Source organism: Gastrolobium bilobum, unplaced genomic scaffold (genome assembly GCF_033153095.1).
Source record: "Gastrolobium bilobum isolate Gb01-03AN ecotype WA unplaced genomic scaffold, APGP_CSIRO_Gbil_v1 utg455336, whole genome shotgun sequence".
NCBI classification, from domain to species: Eukaryota; Viridiplantae; Streptophyta; class Magnoliopsida; order Fabales; family Fabaceae; genus Gastrolobium; species Gastrolobium bilobum.
In genome coordinates, this window is record NW_026895350.1 from 1 (window position 1) to 15,478 (window position 15,478).

General features: G+C 37.4%; 1 protein-coding gene across 1 annotated transcript; it reads right to left on the minus strand.

The window, feature by feature from the left end:
- Positions 1-1,984: 1,984 nt before the first annotated feature.
- On the minus strand, positions 1,985-2,986 carry LOC133306701 (uncharacterized). Its single transcript, XM_061507067.1, has one exon. It carries the CDS (start codon positions 2,984-2,986, stop codon positions 1,985-1,987), a length of 1,002 nt encoding a protein of 333 aa, XP_061363051.1.
- Between the last annotated feature and the right edge of the window lie 12,492 nt (positions 2,987-15,478).

Consider the following 15,478-nt stretch of genomic DNA (forward strand, 5'->3'; position numbering starts at 1 on the left):
ATGTACTTATTGGAGTAGGAAGAGGGAAAGGGTCCCATGAAATCCATACCCCAAACATCAAAGATTTTCACCTCCAGTATATTGTTCAATGGCATTTCATGTCTCCTGGATATATTACCAGTTCTTTGGCAGTTGTCACATGCTTCCACATACTTCCTTGCATCCTTGTACAATGTTGGCCAATAGAAACCACTCATCAAAACTTTTGCTGCAGTTCTTTCACCGGCAAAGTGTCCACCGTAGGCTGAACCATGACAGTGCCATAAGACATCTTGTTGTTCCTCCTCTGGAATACATCTTCGGATTACCCCATCTGAACACCTGTAGAAGAGGTATGGTTCATCCCAAATATATCTCCTTACATCATGTAGAAATTTTTTTCTTTGTTGCCATGTGAAATCTTTAGGCATTGCTCCAGCCTTGTGATTTGCAAAATCTGCAAACCATGGTGGAGTATTAATTGTCAAGACGTGATCCTGCACCAACTTGGAAACAGTGCTTATGGCCAGTATTTGCTCATAGGGAAACTCTTCTTTAATCACTACTTCTGGTCCTTCTTGTAGATTTTTCTCTGTGATCTTGGATAAGTGATCAACTACCAAGTTTTCAACTCCCTTTTTATCTTTGATTTCCACTTCAAACTCTTGTAGAAGTAACATCCATCGGAGTAACCTGCACTTAGCATCCTGCTTGGTTAACAAATACTTTAAAGCTGCATGGTCAGTGGAAACAATCACTTTTGATCCTAGCAGATATGACCTAAATTTGTCAAATGCATACACAATAGCCAATAATTCCTTTTCTGTAGTAGCATAATTCTTCTTTGCATCATTAAGAATTTTACTAGCATAGTATATGACATGCAACAATTTGTCTTTCCTTTAGCCTAGCACCACTCCCACAGCATAATCACTTGCATCACACATCAACTCAAAAGGCGGCGAAAAATCAGGTGCCATTAATATGGGTGTAGTGATCAATTTTTCTTTCAGAATGTTAAATGCATGGAGGCATTCATCAGTAAACACAAACTCTTGTTCCTTCCCTAACAACTTGCATAAAGGTTTTGCAATCTTTGAAAAATATTTTAAAAAGCGTCTATAAAAACCTGCGCGACCAAGAAAACTTCTCACACCTTTGACATTTATGGGAGGGGTAAGTTTCTCAATAACAGAGATTTTGGCTTTATCCACTTCAATTCCTCTTCTAGACACCTTGTGTCCTAAAACAATACCTTTTGTCACCATGAAGTGACACTTTTCCCAATTCAATACAAGATTACAATCTTTGCATCTTTTTAAAACACTATCTAAATTTTCTAGACAGGCATCAAAAGTAAGACCAAATACAGAAAAATCATCCATGAAAATTTCAATGCATTTTTCTACCATGTTAGAGAATATGGAAAGCATGCACCTTTGAAAAGTCATTGGTGCATTGCATAAGCCGAAAGGCATCCTCCGGTATGTAAAGATTCCATAGGGGCAAGTGAAAGCAGTTTTCTCCTGATCCTCTGGAGCCACAGCTATCTAGTTGTATCCTGAGTATCCATCTAGAAAGCAGTAGAAAGCATGTCTTACCAATCTCTCTAGCATTTGGTCTAGGAATGAAATAGGGAAATGGTCCTTCCGGGTTGCTAAGTTGAGTCTCCGGTAATCTATGCACATTCTCCAGCCAGTGACTGTTCTTGTGGGAATTAATTCATTATTCTTATTCCTCACAACAGTCATTCTTCCTTTCTTGGGCACTGTCTGCACTGGACTCACCCAAGCATTGTCTGAAATAGGATAGATCATTCCAGCATCAAGCAACTTCACCACTTCCTTCCTCACTACCTCCTTCATAGTAGGGTTGAGTATTTTCTGTGGTTGCCTTACTGATTTTACCTCCTCTTTCATCAATATTTTATGAGTGTAGAAAGAAGGGTTGATACCCTTGAGGTCTGAAATGACCATCCCATGGCTGTCTTGTTCTTTTTAAGCACTTAATTCAACTTTACTTCCTCCCATTCAGACAACAATGCATTAATAATGGCTGGGTATGTTTGATCATCTCCAAGAAACACATACTTGAGATTTGATGGAAGTTCTTTAAGTTCCACCTTGGATGCTCCCTTAGGAATATCATCTACTTTCTTTTCTAACTCTTCTACTTTCGGTTCTTCTGTAAAGTATTCCACACTTGTTTCCTCCTTGAATTTGTCTTCCTCAAGTGAAGAGTTTTCCTCTTCTATCACTTCTTCCACAGCCTCCTGTATGACATCTACTTTGAAACAATCCTCCACATCAACGAGATGTTTAATAGCATCAAACACATCAAAGGTGACTGTTTCTTCATCCATCTTTAACATCAAATTTCCTTGTTCAACGTCAATCAGAGATCTTGCAGTGGCTAAAAATGGTCTCCCTAGGAGTAGAGGACTTTCAGTATCCTCCTCTTCCATATCTAGTATTACAAAATCTACAGGATAAACGAATTTATCCACCTTGACCAGAACATCTTCTACCACCCCTTCTGGTCTTTTAATTGATCTATCTGCTAGATGTAGGATAACATTAGTGGTTTTCAGCTTGTTAATCCCCAAAGCTCTGCAGACAGATAATGGCATCAAATTTATACTGGCCCCCAAGTCACAAAGTGCTTTTCCTACTTCCACATCTCCAATAGCAATCGGAATGCTGAAACTACTTGGGTCCTTTAACTTTGGAGGAAGCTTCTTTTGAATCAGGGTGCTACATTCCTTTGTTAAAGCCACAGTCTCACCATCTTTCAACTTCCTTTTCTTAGACAAAAGATCCTTCATAAATTTTGCATAGTAAGGCATGTTTTTCAAGGCTTCAGCATATGGAATGTTGATCTGTAGTTTCTTGAAAATATCCAGAAACCTTGCATAATGCTGTTTTTGAATTTCTTGCTTCAACCTCTGAGGATAAGGAACTTTGGCATGTGGAGATAAATTAATTGGCTGGTCTTGCTTGTTAGCCATTTTCTTCTTCTCCCACTTCATCAACTTCTTGGGTGAAGAATTGTTTTCAACAAGTACTTCATCTTCTTTCTTATCTTCCTTAACTTTTTCTTTTTTATCCTTTTCAACTTCATCATCTTCAACAACAACTTCTTCTTCCTCTTTCTTTTCTTCCACTTTCTTTTTAACCGGTTGAAGCACAAGCCCACTTCTTGTAATAATGGATTTGCAATGCTCTTTTCGATTCACCATTGTATCACCAGGGAACTTCCCCTGTGGTTTCTCTAATATCTGTCTGGACAACTAACCAATTTGGGTCTCCAAATTCTGGATAGATACTTCCTGGTTCCTGAATGATGTTTTTGTCTCTTGCATGAATGCAGAAGTTTCTTCTCTGAAAGAATTTGAACCGTGAATAAAATCTGTAGTCGTCTTAGATAACTGGGCAAAAGCTTTCTCGCATGCAGAGGTATCACCTTGTTGTGAAGAATGCGGTGGAGGATGCAGTGGAGGATTCAACTGATGATTATAACTATAACTGAACCCTGGGTGTTGATTTCTATTCTTCCATGGTGGAACATATACATTTCGCCCCTGGTTGTTCTCGTTCCTCGATCATAGCATATGTAACAGCCTGTTGTACACCGGTATTGTTAACATTAATTATGATATTAAGCGCAGTTACAATCACAACAATTCATTTATAAAAATGCGAATAAACTTTTTCCGTTATTACGCGAGTATTTAAAACAATAAAAAACGTAATAATTAATAGCTATGACCATAACTGTAAACTCTTGCGGAATACTTGTTTAAACTATTTGTATATCTTATTTTACTCAATACAAGACACTAAGGGGTTCCCATAAACCCACTTAGCTAATTTCTCGATTTTATGTTTTCCACCCATCCAAACATGGTTCGGTTATTATTTTTCTGCGGACACACCGCACAAAACCAGTCCTTCCTTTTTAGTTATATTTTTTCTTACTTAAATATCTTTCCAATGAACCATCACACGAGTCATTCCGATCTAGTTTGCTCGGGATATCGCCGTTCGAAGTTGGACAAGCAAAACTGTCAACCAATCCAAAAACAGCTCCATACATCCTTCACTCCACGAATTACTGCAGAAACAAAACTAACTCAATTGCTCTCAAATTTTTATACCATGAACTAGACACCTAAAGCTTTAATTTGATATATCATACACTTAATTTGACCAAGAAACGAAGCGGGAATAAAATTCCCAAAAACCGCCAGAAACAGCCCCTGCACAGGTGCGTTCTGGACAGTCCGTGTTCGAAGGTTTCTACAGGGCTGCGTGCAACCCAGAAATTTCTCATATTTTAACACAATGTAGGGGCATCTCAAGCTTTAAAATGGCGTATGGAACGTCCCTACCGAACCTCTATGGAGGGAGATATGCTCTCCCGAAGTTTGTCTAAATTCTGCCAATTCTACAGAAAATTCGCCAGAGTTTCCTTTGTTTTTCCTAAAATCCCCAAATTTGTAATTGCTTTCGAATACCTCAAATGTACCTAATAACAAATGGGTGGCACACACAAGGACCAACAATGTCTTGGGGCACTTACAACCCAACTCAGTTTATAGTTATTACACAATTTATACCATATAGCTCACTTTATAAATCCTTAACTTGTTTCAATCACCAATGTCCATTTACATGCAATTTCTCAACATACAAATAATTATAATCCTAAAATAGGCCTAAAGCCCTTACATCATATTACATCATGTATCCATTGTACAATTACAACATTTCACTTACATATTACAACTTACAACTTCATAACTTTAATTACAACTTGAAACATGAACTTTAATTTACAACTTGAAACATGAACTTCAAATGACACATACAACTAACTAGACTTTGGCAAAATGACATGAACAAATATGACTATGAAACTCATGCTACATACATATGGAATGTTCATGCCCTAAGTCTAGCCTAGGCCAAATGGCCATCAAAATGCAAAAAGTGCAAGTCCTCCAACGACTCATCCTACGGGCTTCTTGCCCGCCGCTCCCGTACCACTGCTACCTCCTGAAATAAAGCCCCCAAGACGGGGTGAGATATACGAATATATCTCAGTAACCCAGAGGTTCTGGAGAAAACTCCGCCCAATGGCTCACTTCGATGCATATAAATAATATAAAATAACCACTTTTCAAAATGGGATAAAGCAAGGGATTTAGAGAAGCTGGAGAATATAGGAATACAAAATACGACGAAGCGGGAATGGTAGCTACCAATACCACGCAGTGTCCTCGGCATATAAGCCTATGGGTCTCATCCAAGGCGTGTTCCTAGAACATCCTACCAAGGTACCCCTCCCGTCCGCATACACCCGAGACTTCCTAGTGTGCTCCTATCCGGATCACACACCACGACCCTGGGTCAACTGGAACTCCCTCTCGGAGACCTATCCAGTGGAAGTCCGAAACGCCGGTACCTAGTACCAACATACATACTACATGCATGATTATGTTATTCTACACTACTCATATACACTTCCTACCATCACCTTCAACGGGTATGGAGGAACACACAAGGGGAACAAGCCCCAGTACCAAGAGGTTACCTCAATGAGCCTCTTCACTTAGCTCCACAGAATATACTCTCTGAGCTCGCTACTCAACAGAATGCCTACACAGAGGACATTCCCAATTACTTAAAACTCATATGAATGCATGCAATTATCAATTATATAGCATGATCACTTACCTCAATACCACTTGGTCCAGGACCAAGGGCAATCCACCGACTCACGGTTCGGGGTTCAAATCGACGTACAACAACCTACAATAACCATGTACGAACCGTCAGTACACGGAAATTCTATAAAAACGCGAAAAATGTCAAAACCCCCTACACCCTTGTAGGTTCGGCCTTCTTAGGATTATTTCACAATTTATTTTTCTAAATTCTCTTTCTCATTTTATTATACTTCCTTAGGTTGCCAAAAGGCTACACCAAGTGCCGTTTTTCCATTTTACGTCTTTTAAACAACGTTTTGCCTAATATCTTACTCTATGATCCTTTATGGCATTTAACACCCTCAATTATTTTTCATTGATTCTTCCACTTTCCAACCACCACACAACCCATCTAAATACCATTTAATACATGATACATCATTCAAACAATGTCAACAACACCAATTCCCCTCTTTTGCCCAATGGCCGAAAATTCAACATGGTGACCTCCAAGGGATTTCCATCAATTCCAATTACTCCACACCTCACACAATCCTATTATATCATCATATAATCATACCACAACTCACCAATCTAATCCCAATGCATTTTCAAATTTCAACGTCATGACACCTCAAAATTTTCTAAGTTACACAATCATATTTTTCACCAAAAATTTTCATTGCATTTATAGCTAATACATTATTCTAAGACACATTCATGTACAAACTTTTTCCAATTGAGCTCTCTAAACACATCAATCACAAAATCCCCCTTTAGGGTTCAAGAAATCAATCATATAACACCTCGTAAATCTAAATATGAAATTATATGCTATAATGTGGGTTAAAAGGGAAGGGTTAGTGAAAATCCAGAAATTAAGGCCAAACTGTGTGAAAAGGGCAAAATGGTAAATTACCAAACACGTAACCCGAGGCATGAAAAATTCAGTAGAAGACCTCAAATGATAAAAATAATGCCGGAAATGGATTCAGGACGAAAAATCGAGTGAATAGGCAAGTTTTGAAAATTTTGATGAATAGTGATTTTCCCGGTGTAAAAATATTGCGGTATAATTGTACCGATAAGCGTGAAATTTTATCAATATTTTTAGGAAACAAAAATATGACATGAACCAGAAAAATACGTAGGTTATGAATTTGTGGTTGAAATTAGTGATTGATTAAAGTTAAATCGAGTGTGGGACCCACCTAGGGATTGGAGTGACTTAAGTGGCTCATGACCCACTTTTCTCTCATTTTCTCTCTCCTCCCTCTCTTCTCCTCTCCCGTGAGCGTCTCCATGGATGAAGCTTTAGAGTTTTTTGATTTTCCCAACTTGAAATCTATCCACCAAATCAATGGAGTTCCAACATCAAAGTTGTTTGCATTGAGGTTGTGAGTATGTGTCCCTTCTTGAGAGAGTCTTGAAAGTGAGTATGTGATGAGATCTTCCATGGTGAAAGGGTGGCGGTTTTTTGGATTTTGAGGGCCATTGATGGTGCTTTGGCTTGAGTGGAGGCTTGATTATCACTCCTTGGACCACTTGCAAGCTATTGGTGGTAATGTTTCTCACCCTCACTTGGTTTTTGGTGAGATCATAATATTGATGAGGGTTTTGAAGTTGTATGTTGAGTGATGATAGTTAGGAACTTCAAATGATATGTCTCCTTTGTAATTAAAGGCTTAGAATAACAAAGTATGATGATTGATACAATAAAATTTATGGTGATGTGGGAATTTTAACTTAGGCAAATTTTGTGTTGAGTTTTCAAGACTTTGTGAAATTAATGTGTGGTGTAATTGAATAATTGAATCATGGACTGTTGGTATATGTAAATAATAGGATTATATGATGAGTATAAGTGTGGAATTGGATTGAGAACCTTGTTGGATGGTTCCTTGTAATTTTCGAACCATGTAGTGGGAAGGAAGAATTGAAGTGAAAAACGGCTTTAATCAATGGTTGATACATGGTTAGATGATGTAAAAATGATATAGTTGATTTTATATGATCGTGATTGGTGTTTAAATGAATGGTAGGTTGGTTTGATGTAGTGAAATTGAAAGGAGGAATGTTGGATGTGTGGTGCGTGTGAGATTTCAACCATATTGAAGGAAATAAGGAAAATGATGTGAAAATGTGGTATAACCAATGAGTGATGCCTTAGTGCATAAATGGTGATCTAGTTTAATGACTAAAATGGTTGAAGAAATTGGATTAAATGGAGTTGGCCATTAGGCCTAGGTTGTTTTGTTGAGAATTATTGTATTTTGAAAGTGAATTGGTTGTCTTGAAATTGTATTGATGATCATGTTGATTGGTCATTATAGGTTTCCTCTCTCGGATTCAATAGAGGAGAATTAAGCTTGGAGCTTACGTTGTGGAGCATTGGCTTCAGAGTTGAGGTAAACCTTTGGAACTTGGGTTTTATTCCCTCGTGTGTTCCACCACACCTAGTGGAAGGTTGTGGTTAGATTTGATGCCTTTGATTATGTATAAATGTATGTTCATGCATTATTGACATGATTGTGTGACATGCTTGGAGCATGTTGTGTGAAATAATTGTGATCTCTGGCCAGTAGATGTGTGTTGGTTTGGACGTCCGCTGGAGATATCCTTTGGGGATTCCGGTCGGGTTTTGCCGTGGAACCGACTCTGGGAGCGGTACCAGGATGATCCAAACGTGGGACTTCCGCTGGATAGGTCTCATGAGGAGTTCCAGTTGGGTTTTGCCATGGGGTCGTCTCAACCATGGGAGAGGCACCAGGAAGATTCCGGGAGTTATATGATGGGGTCCTTTAAGGGAATCCTGATGTGGATGTCCTTGGATTTGTGCCCAGTTGTTGTTGTGTGATATTTATATGTTATGCATTTTATATGATGATCATTGTATGCACATTGAGTGAGCCATGGGGTGGAGTGATCCTCTAGTACCCTTGGTTTACTGAGATATATTTGTATATCTCACCCCGTATTTGGGGACATCATTTCAGGTCTTGCTGAGCATGGTGGATCTCCGGGAAAGAGGCCCACTTAGTGGAAGAGTAGAGCGTGAGGTGCATTTGGAGAGCATGACATATTGAAGGATTCCTTTTGATGTACATAGTGTAGTATGTGATATTTTGGACTTAGGATATGAACTTGTTGCATGTGAATATTGCCATGCTCTTGTATATTTATGACTATATGTTAAGTCCTTTAAAATTGATGTATAGTTATGCCTCTTGTCATTTTGTATTTTGAGTGAGCATGGGACTTGTCCATGGCCACATATTTGTATTTTGAGGCATTGGAAGACTTGAGTTGTAAATAGACCATTGATTGTGTAAAATGGCTATGATATTGCAAATGGTTGTAATGATGCATTGATTAATGAATATGAATGATGGAAGGGCTTAGAGCCTACATTAGGACATGTGTAAAGTGTACATGAAGTAGCAATGTGTTAAGAGTAGGTTAGACCACTCATTTTGGGTCTTAAAAGCTGTCATCTGTCATTTTTGCTGCATAGTAATCGATTACTTTTCACTGGTAATCGATTACCTGCAACAGGGGACGAAAAATTGAGCTTCTGTCTTCAAAGTAATCGATTACCAGAGCATTGGTAATCGATTACCTAGTTCAGTAATCGATTACTGTTGTGTAGTATTTTTCTCAAGAGAAAGAGTTATCGTTCTCAGGAAACAGGTTGTTTAGTTTTCCTTTTTAATTCCAAATTCTAATTTCTTGAATTTAAGTGATCAATCTTTTAAAACTAAGAAAAGACTAAATCAAACAAGGTATTTATCAGATTTGTATTAAACAAAATTTAACAGAGAGATATCTAATCACAAATGTATCAATTATAAGGTTCTGGAATTCTTTGAATCATGGATGAAGGAAAAATTTCGCATTCCTGCGTTTTATAACTGCTACGGCACTTTAGTATCAGAATTCGAATTACTATGGCTATTTTATCTGAAACTTCCCACTTCCAGATTTTAATCTTTAGAAGGATTTTTTCCCAAAGTCTTCTAAATCTTTAAAAATTGTATCAAAGACCTCCTTGGGTTATCCCTAACCTCAAGGGTTCAATTAACAAGGGACATAACCTGATTTCCCAATCACAGTTATGCAAAAATTATTCAAGACCCATTCCCATGGTGTTCTTGAACTTAAAATCAAAATCTTGTTAATCAAATGAATCTAAAGCAAACCATCACAGTATTCAGAAAATTAAAGATCACCCAATCATCGTGAATCCCAGAAAGGAAAAGATCAGAAACCCATATTCAAAAATATTACAAATCTAAAAGTAAAGAAACATGCATCACAAACATTCATGAAAGAAAACTCAAGGTAAAGTTACAAACCGGTTCTTAAAGAGTCAAAGTTCCTAAACTAGAGCTAGGAAGAAAAAGATCAGAAATGTGAAAACAGTAGCTCGTATGCAGATCTGTGGTTCCTTTCCTTGAAGTTGCGTTGTCAATGCACTTCGAGATCAAGAATTGAAGAACAAGCACCAGCTTTCAAGACAATTTCTTAACACTCAGATTCGAAGAGAGAAAATACAAAATTCTAAACGTAAAACTGAAACTAACAAGTACGGTATCTGACCCTAAAATGACTCAGACTCCTATTTAACTAAAAATTATAAAGCTGCCTCCAAATGCATTGATGTCCATCCATCTCTATGTCCATCCAATGGTTCAGATTTGATCTTGATTTCAAAGAGTTGATCTTGCTTCCAAACTGCAGTAAAAATAATAAAAGAGAGTAGTAAATCATTAGTTTATCTCTTTCTCTCTTTTTTTACCTTTGGGCTGATTGGCACTCATTTGGCCCATTACCATGCACTAATATCCAGCCTTCAACTCAAATATTGTAAAAATAAAGCCATTAAAATAATCATAATTTATAGCTAACAAAATACCCCAAACTTAGTTAATTGCTTGCCCTCAAGTAATCAGACAAACTTCACTCATAAGTTATATATCAACACAGATATAATTTCAATAACTTAGTTAAATTAAATCAGCCATTCGTGCAAAACATCACTCTTCTTAAAGCATTGACCATGTTTAATGTCAACCAATTCCTACAACCAATTAATCACCCAACTCCAGTCAATCAGCAATTACATAATCATTCAATCAAAATGTCATGCTCATTCATTTAGTTGCAACCTAATTTAAAATGATTCAATTGAAATTCCACTGAATTCCTTTCCAGATACATTCAATCAATCAAACTCTCTCCTGTTTATAAGGGAGGTCACTCATTGTCATTATGCATGAATGCTTTCAACCTACACTACCATTTAGAAACTTTGAAGTCCAATATGCTATCTCCATCAAAGGGTCTTTAAGGCTTGTAATGAGGCAGGGCTAGGATCTTTGTTTTTCTAGTCACTTGGCTAATTAAGCTAACCCTTAGTGTCTAACTAGTCCTCATTAGCTCTTTCTGATTTTTTCCTAAACAAGACAAAGGGAAATTAGTAACTCTCTTTCCCTTTTTGTTCAACCCTTTTTTTTTTCTGCCTCTTTCCCTTTTTTACAAAGATTCAAGCTCAGAGATCTCCTTTCTTTTTTCTCTTTTTCTTTTTTTTTTGAAACAGAACAAATAACTTTTTTCATAAAATCACTGTGTCCCCTTTTTTTCGATTTTCTTTTACCTCCTGATCCTCTTTCCTTCTTCTCTTTTTTTAATCTTTCTTTTTTACAACCAATTCCCCTTTGCCTCATTTAGCTTATTGTATTTCTGAGCTAATGAGAAGTAGCTAAATACTAAAACAGCTATACAGGGTGGACAAGGAAATTGGCTCATCAGGGTACTTGATCAGAAAAGAAAGGTCTCAGGCTCAAATATAGGGACCAAGGGATATAATCAAAGGGTAAGGCTTTTGGCTCTAGGCTATACATTCAGAAACAATGCCCCAATCACACAGAAATAGCATATTAGTCATCCAAACAGAGTGCAGTATTCAAAGCATCAATGCACAATGACCACTCACAAAGGAATAGAGTGTTTAGGTTCAAATATCTCACATGGGTTGTTAATCCAGTGGGTTTTCAGTGAATCATTAAATTAAGGTTCACAAAAAAATTATGGCTTGTAAATTTGATTTGCAGCTTATATAACTACTTATCAACTAAGCATAGATCCTTAATTGACTCGGAATTAATGTAATTAAATCTGGCTATACTTAATCAGTGATAATGTTAAACACATCATGCTATAAATTATTTCCATGTTACCACTCAAATAAAATCAGCACAGAACAGAGATAATTATATAATTTTATGGACCAATCAGCAAAGTAATGGTAACAGCAATTACAACAAATATAATCACCCCAAACTTAAAATGAAGCTGGGTCCTCACAGCAGAACATAAATACAGAAAAATAGTAAAAAGAATAAATAAATACTTAACAAAAGAAAATAAATAAAGAACCTGGATACCAACAAGAGATATCAGCTGGCAGAAAAGGTGTCATCTAGAGCAACCAACTCATCTGAATCTTGTGCAGCAGCTTGAGAAGTTCCTTCATGAAGGTGACCAGAAAGCGAATGTTCTGGAAGCTCAGGGAAGTCTTCTTCAGGAAAAGTCTCTTGGTACGAAGCTGCACAGCACGGTCTCGTTTTTCTTATGTACGTGAGGAGACCTTTGATGACATTTTCCAGCTTATCAATGCGCTCCTCCATGGCTGAAACCTTTCCCTTAGCTTTCCCTGGAGTAGGCGGAGTTGAAGATGATTTTCTCTTCTTCCGTAGGCTGGCCTCAGCGATCCTTTTCAAGCATATTTCATTTATGGGAGAGTTAGGAATGGAGACCAGTGCTCCATCTTGAGAGGACGAAGGCACTCCAGCAGCATCACACAATAACTTCACCAAGCAAGGGAAGTAGAACGGTCCTGATGTCTTCTTTGAATTCTCACACAACTCTTGATGTATGAGCCGCTCTGGGTGAAAAGGGAGACCTTGAAGAATGCAATAAACCACTACACCAACCTTAGTTGATAAGTGATTCATGTGGAGCTTGGGAAAAATGCGGTGGCGAACAAATTTCGCCCAAACTTGAGCTTCCTTTGTCAGATCCGTGGTCAGCATTTTTTCAGAATCCCATTGGGTGGAGTCATCCCCAGTGAGCGTTCGTGCCATTAGAGAATAAACCCCAGTTTGAGTCCTATCGGAGAGAAGCTTCAAGAACCAGTTGTATTCTGAAAATTTGAGGTTGTACACCTCCAGAATTTTTGCTGGAGAAATGTCCACCAATTTTCCTCTGACTGGGATTGCATGTGGTGCCTCCTCATCCGGAAAGTTGGCCACAAAATCGTGAACCAACTTTATTGGCACCTGAACAGATGGATGATCAGCAAAGACTTCCCATTTCCATGGCGTGACGTGTTGCCAGACAAAAAGTTCCATATAAGCTCCTCTTTTATCTGAGAGGTCGAATCCTCTCTCGTAATGAATTTTTAACTTGGATTGAACCAGCTCCTTGAGACGTTGAGAAACTCTTTCGGAAACTGGAGGGTCAGAAGTAGAAGACCCAGCTGCTGATGACCTTCGAGTTGCTGGTATGTGAACTGCCTTACCTTTGACTGCTCCATGCTTGATTTTGGTATTCTTGTTTGGTGCCATTGTTCATCGACCAGGGGAGCGTGATTATCCACTTAACATGTAGAAAGCCAAGAAAAACAGATGGTGGAACTCACTGTTTGCACACATATCAGATTTGTATGCATGCATAGAAGAATTTTAATCCAAGAGCCTTAACGCATGATACAGCAACTCAATCTATCAAAATGAATTTGATACATTCTACTCTATCTCCTACTGGTGATTTAAGTCTCAATACAAACCTATAAATAATTGGTTAATTAAATGAGTCACTCTTGCAAGCTAAAAATAAATAAATAAATAAAATAGTTGGAAATGAAATGAAATGTTTCGCAGGCATCTATTTTACCATTAAACAAATAATACAGAACAATGAAAATCAGACAGAAAGCATGCAAGTACAACGTTGGATTACACAAGTAAAATAATTTGCACATGAACCCAAGCCAAAATAAAAATAAAAATAATATTAAATAAGCCAAAATTATTAACATGCAGAATGAGGAACAATGACAATGTAACAAAATGGAATAATGATTTACAGAGAAATAAAACTACTCAAGCGTACAAGCCAAAATTTAATATTTTAGCTAAAAGGAGAAAATAAAAACTAAAAAGTAATAAAAGGGGATTAGGGTTTTGTTATTTCTTTAATCCAGACCACCCAAATTCCCAAATCAGAACCCTAGCCCTAACTCAAGAGTACCAAATGATACAAGAAAAGTGGCGAAAGAAAGAAGAGGGTTGAAAAATAAAAAATAAAAAACAAATAAAATAAAAGATTCAGAAACGAAACCAAACCAAACCTGATACACGCTCACAATCTACTAGCGGTGAACCCCAAAATGTGTGGACTGAGGCAAGACGAAAACGAAGCCTGACGGTGGTGCTTCAACCGCGTGGATTTGATCGATTCTCCGGTGAGATTGAGTAGGAAAACGCGAACCAAGCTTGACCAGTTCTCAGACCAGAACAACGGCGAGGGGGGAGATCAGCGTACTGGTAAAGTGCGAAGCTAGGGATTAGATGGCAAGAGAAAGGAGAAAAGAAATAGCCTAGGGTTCAGAGCGAGAAGATGAAGAAAAGGAGATCAGCGTACTGGTTTATGACTAAAGGAAAGGAAAATTGCTATTTGAGCGTTGTGTAAGACTACGAGGAGAAAAATGAATTATTCTTTTCTAAAAAAAACTAACTAAAAGGAATAAGACTTAATGATAAAAAAAACTAGCCCTTTATTTTGTCAGCGAAGAGTAAATGAGATATGACTAAAGCATGTATAAGTCAAATCGCCACCCTATGAGCAGTCCCAAGGTTTACTACCTGCTGAACAATTTCTCAGAGGTGCATTAATGGTAGTGATTAGCTTCTGCAACCCCTTTCAGATAATTTCATGATTAAGACTAGTTGCTCAGACTAATTGCGCACAGCTCATTGGGCAAGAAGATGATATGCGGGAAGAAATTAAAATAAAATAAAACAAAATAAAATATATAATAAATAAATAAAATAGTAAAATAATAATAATAACAATTCTCACCTCTTCAGATTTTTGAATTAATAAATCAAGTAAAAGTATAATGGGTTAAATAAATGGGCTGCTAGGATAAGCATGGCCCAAATTATTTCATACAATGGCTGAATTTTTTATTTGGGCCTAATGAATTGAGTGAAATCAAGTGCACAAGTGAGTAACAAAATTAATGGGCTCACCCGATTTTTTGGAAATCCTCTGATCACAAAATAATTCTTCCTCACCTCAATTCATGTTACCCTCTTTTTAAAAGTCAGCACTCGATACACACAAGTTTTATATCAGGGTATTGTGCAAGTTATTGGGACAGAACTGAATTTTTTGACAGAGGTGGCTCACAGTCACCCCAAACTTAGTGATCTGCACAAGCTCAAACAGTTTACTCAGCACAGCAGAGCCATTTTAACTCTTAATCAACTTTTTTCTTTTTATTTCACAGAACAAATTCTCCATTGGTTTTTTAATTTTCGAAGACAGCACTGATTCAAAACAGTAAAAGAAAAATATTAAGACTCTTATAGAGCCTCTATATTACAACAACTATCTGACAATCTTCAGACTCATGCAGACTTATACAAAATACAACGAAACAGAACAAAACAACACAAACAAACAATTCTAACTAACTAATTGAAAGCTACTGCAACAAAA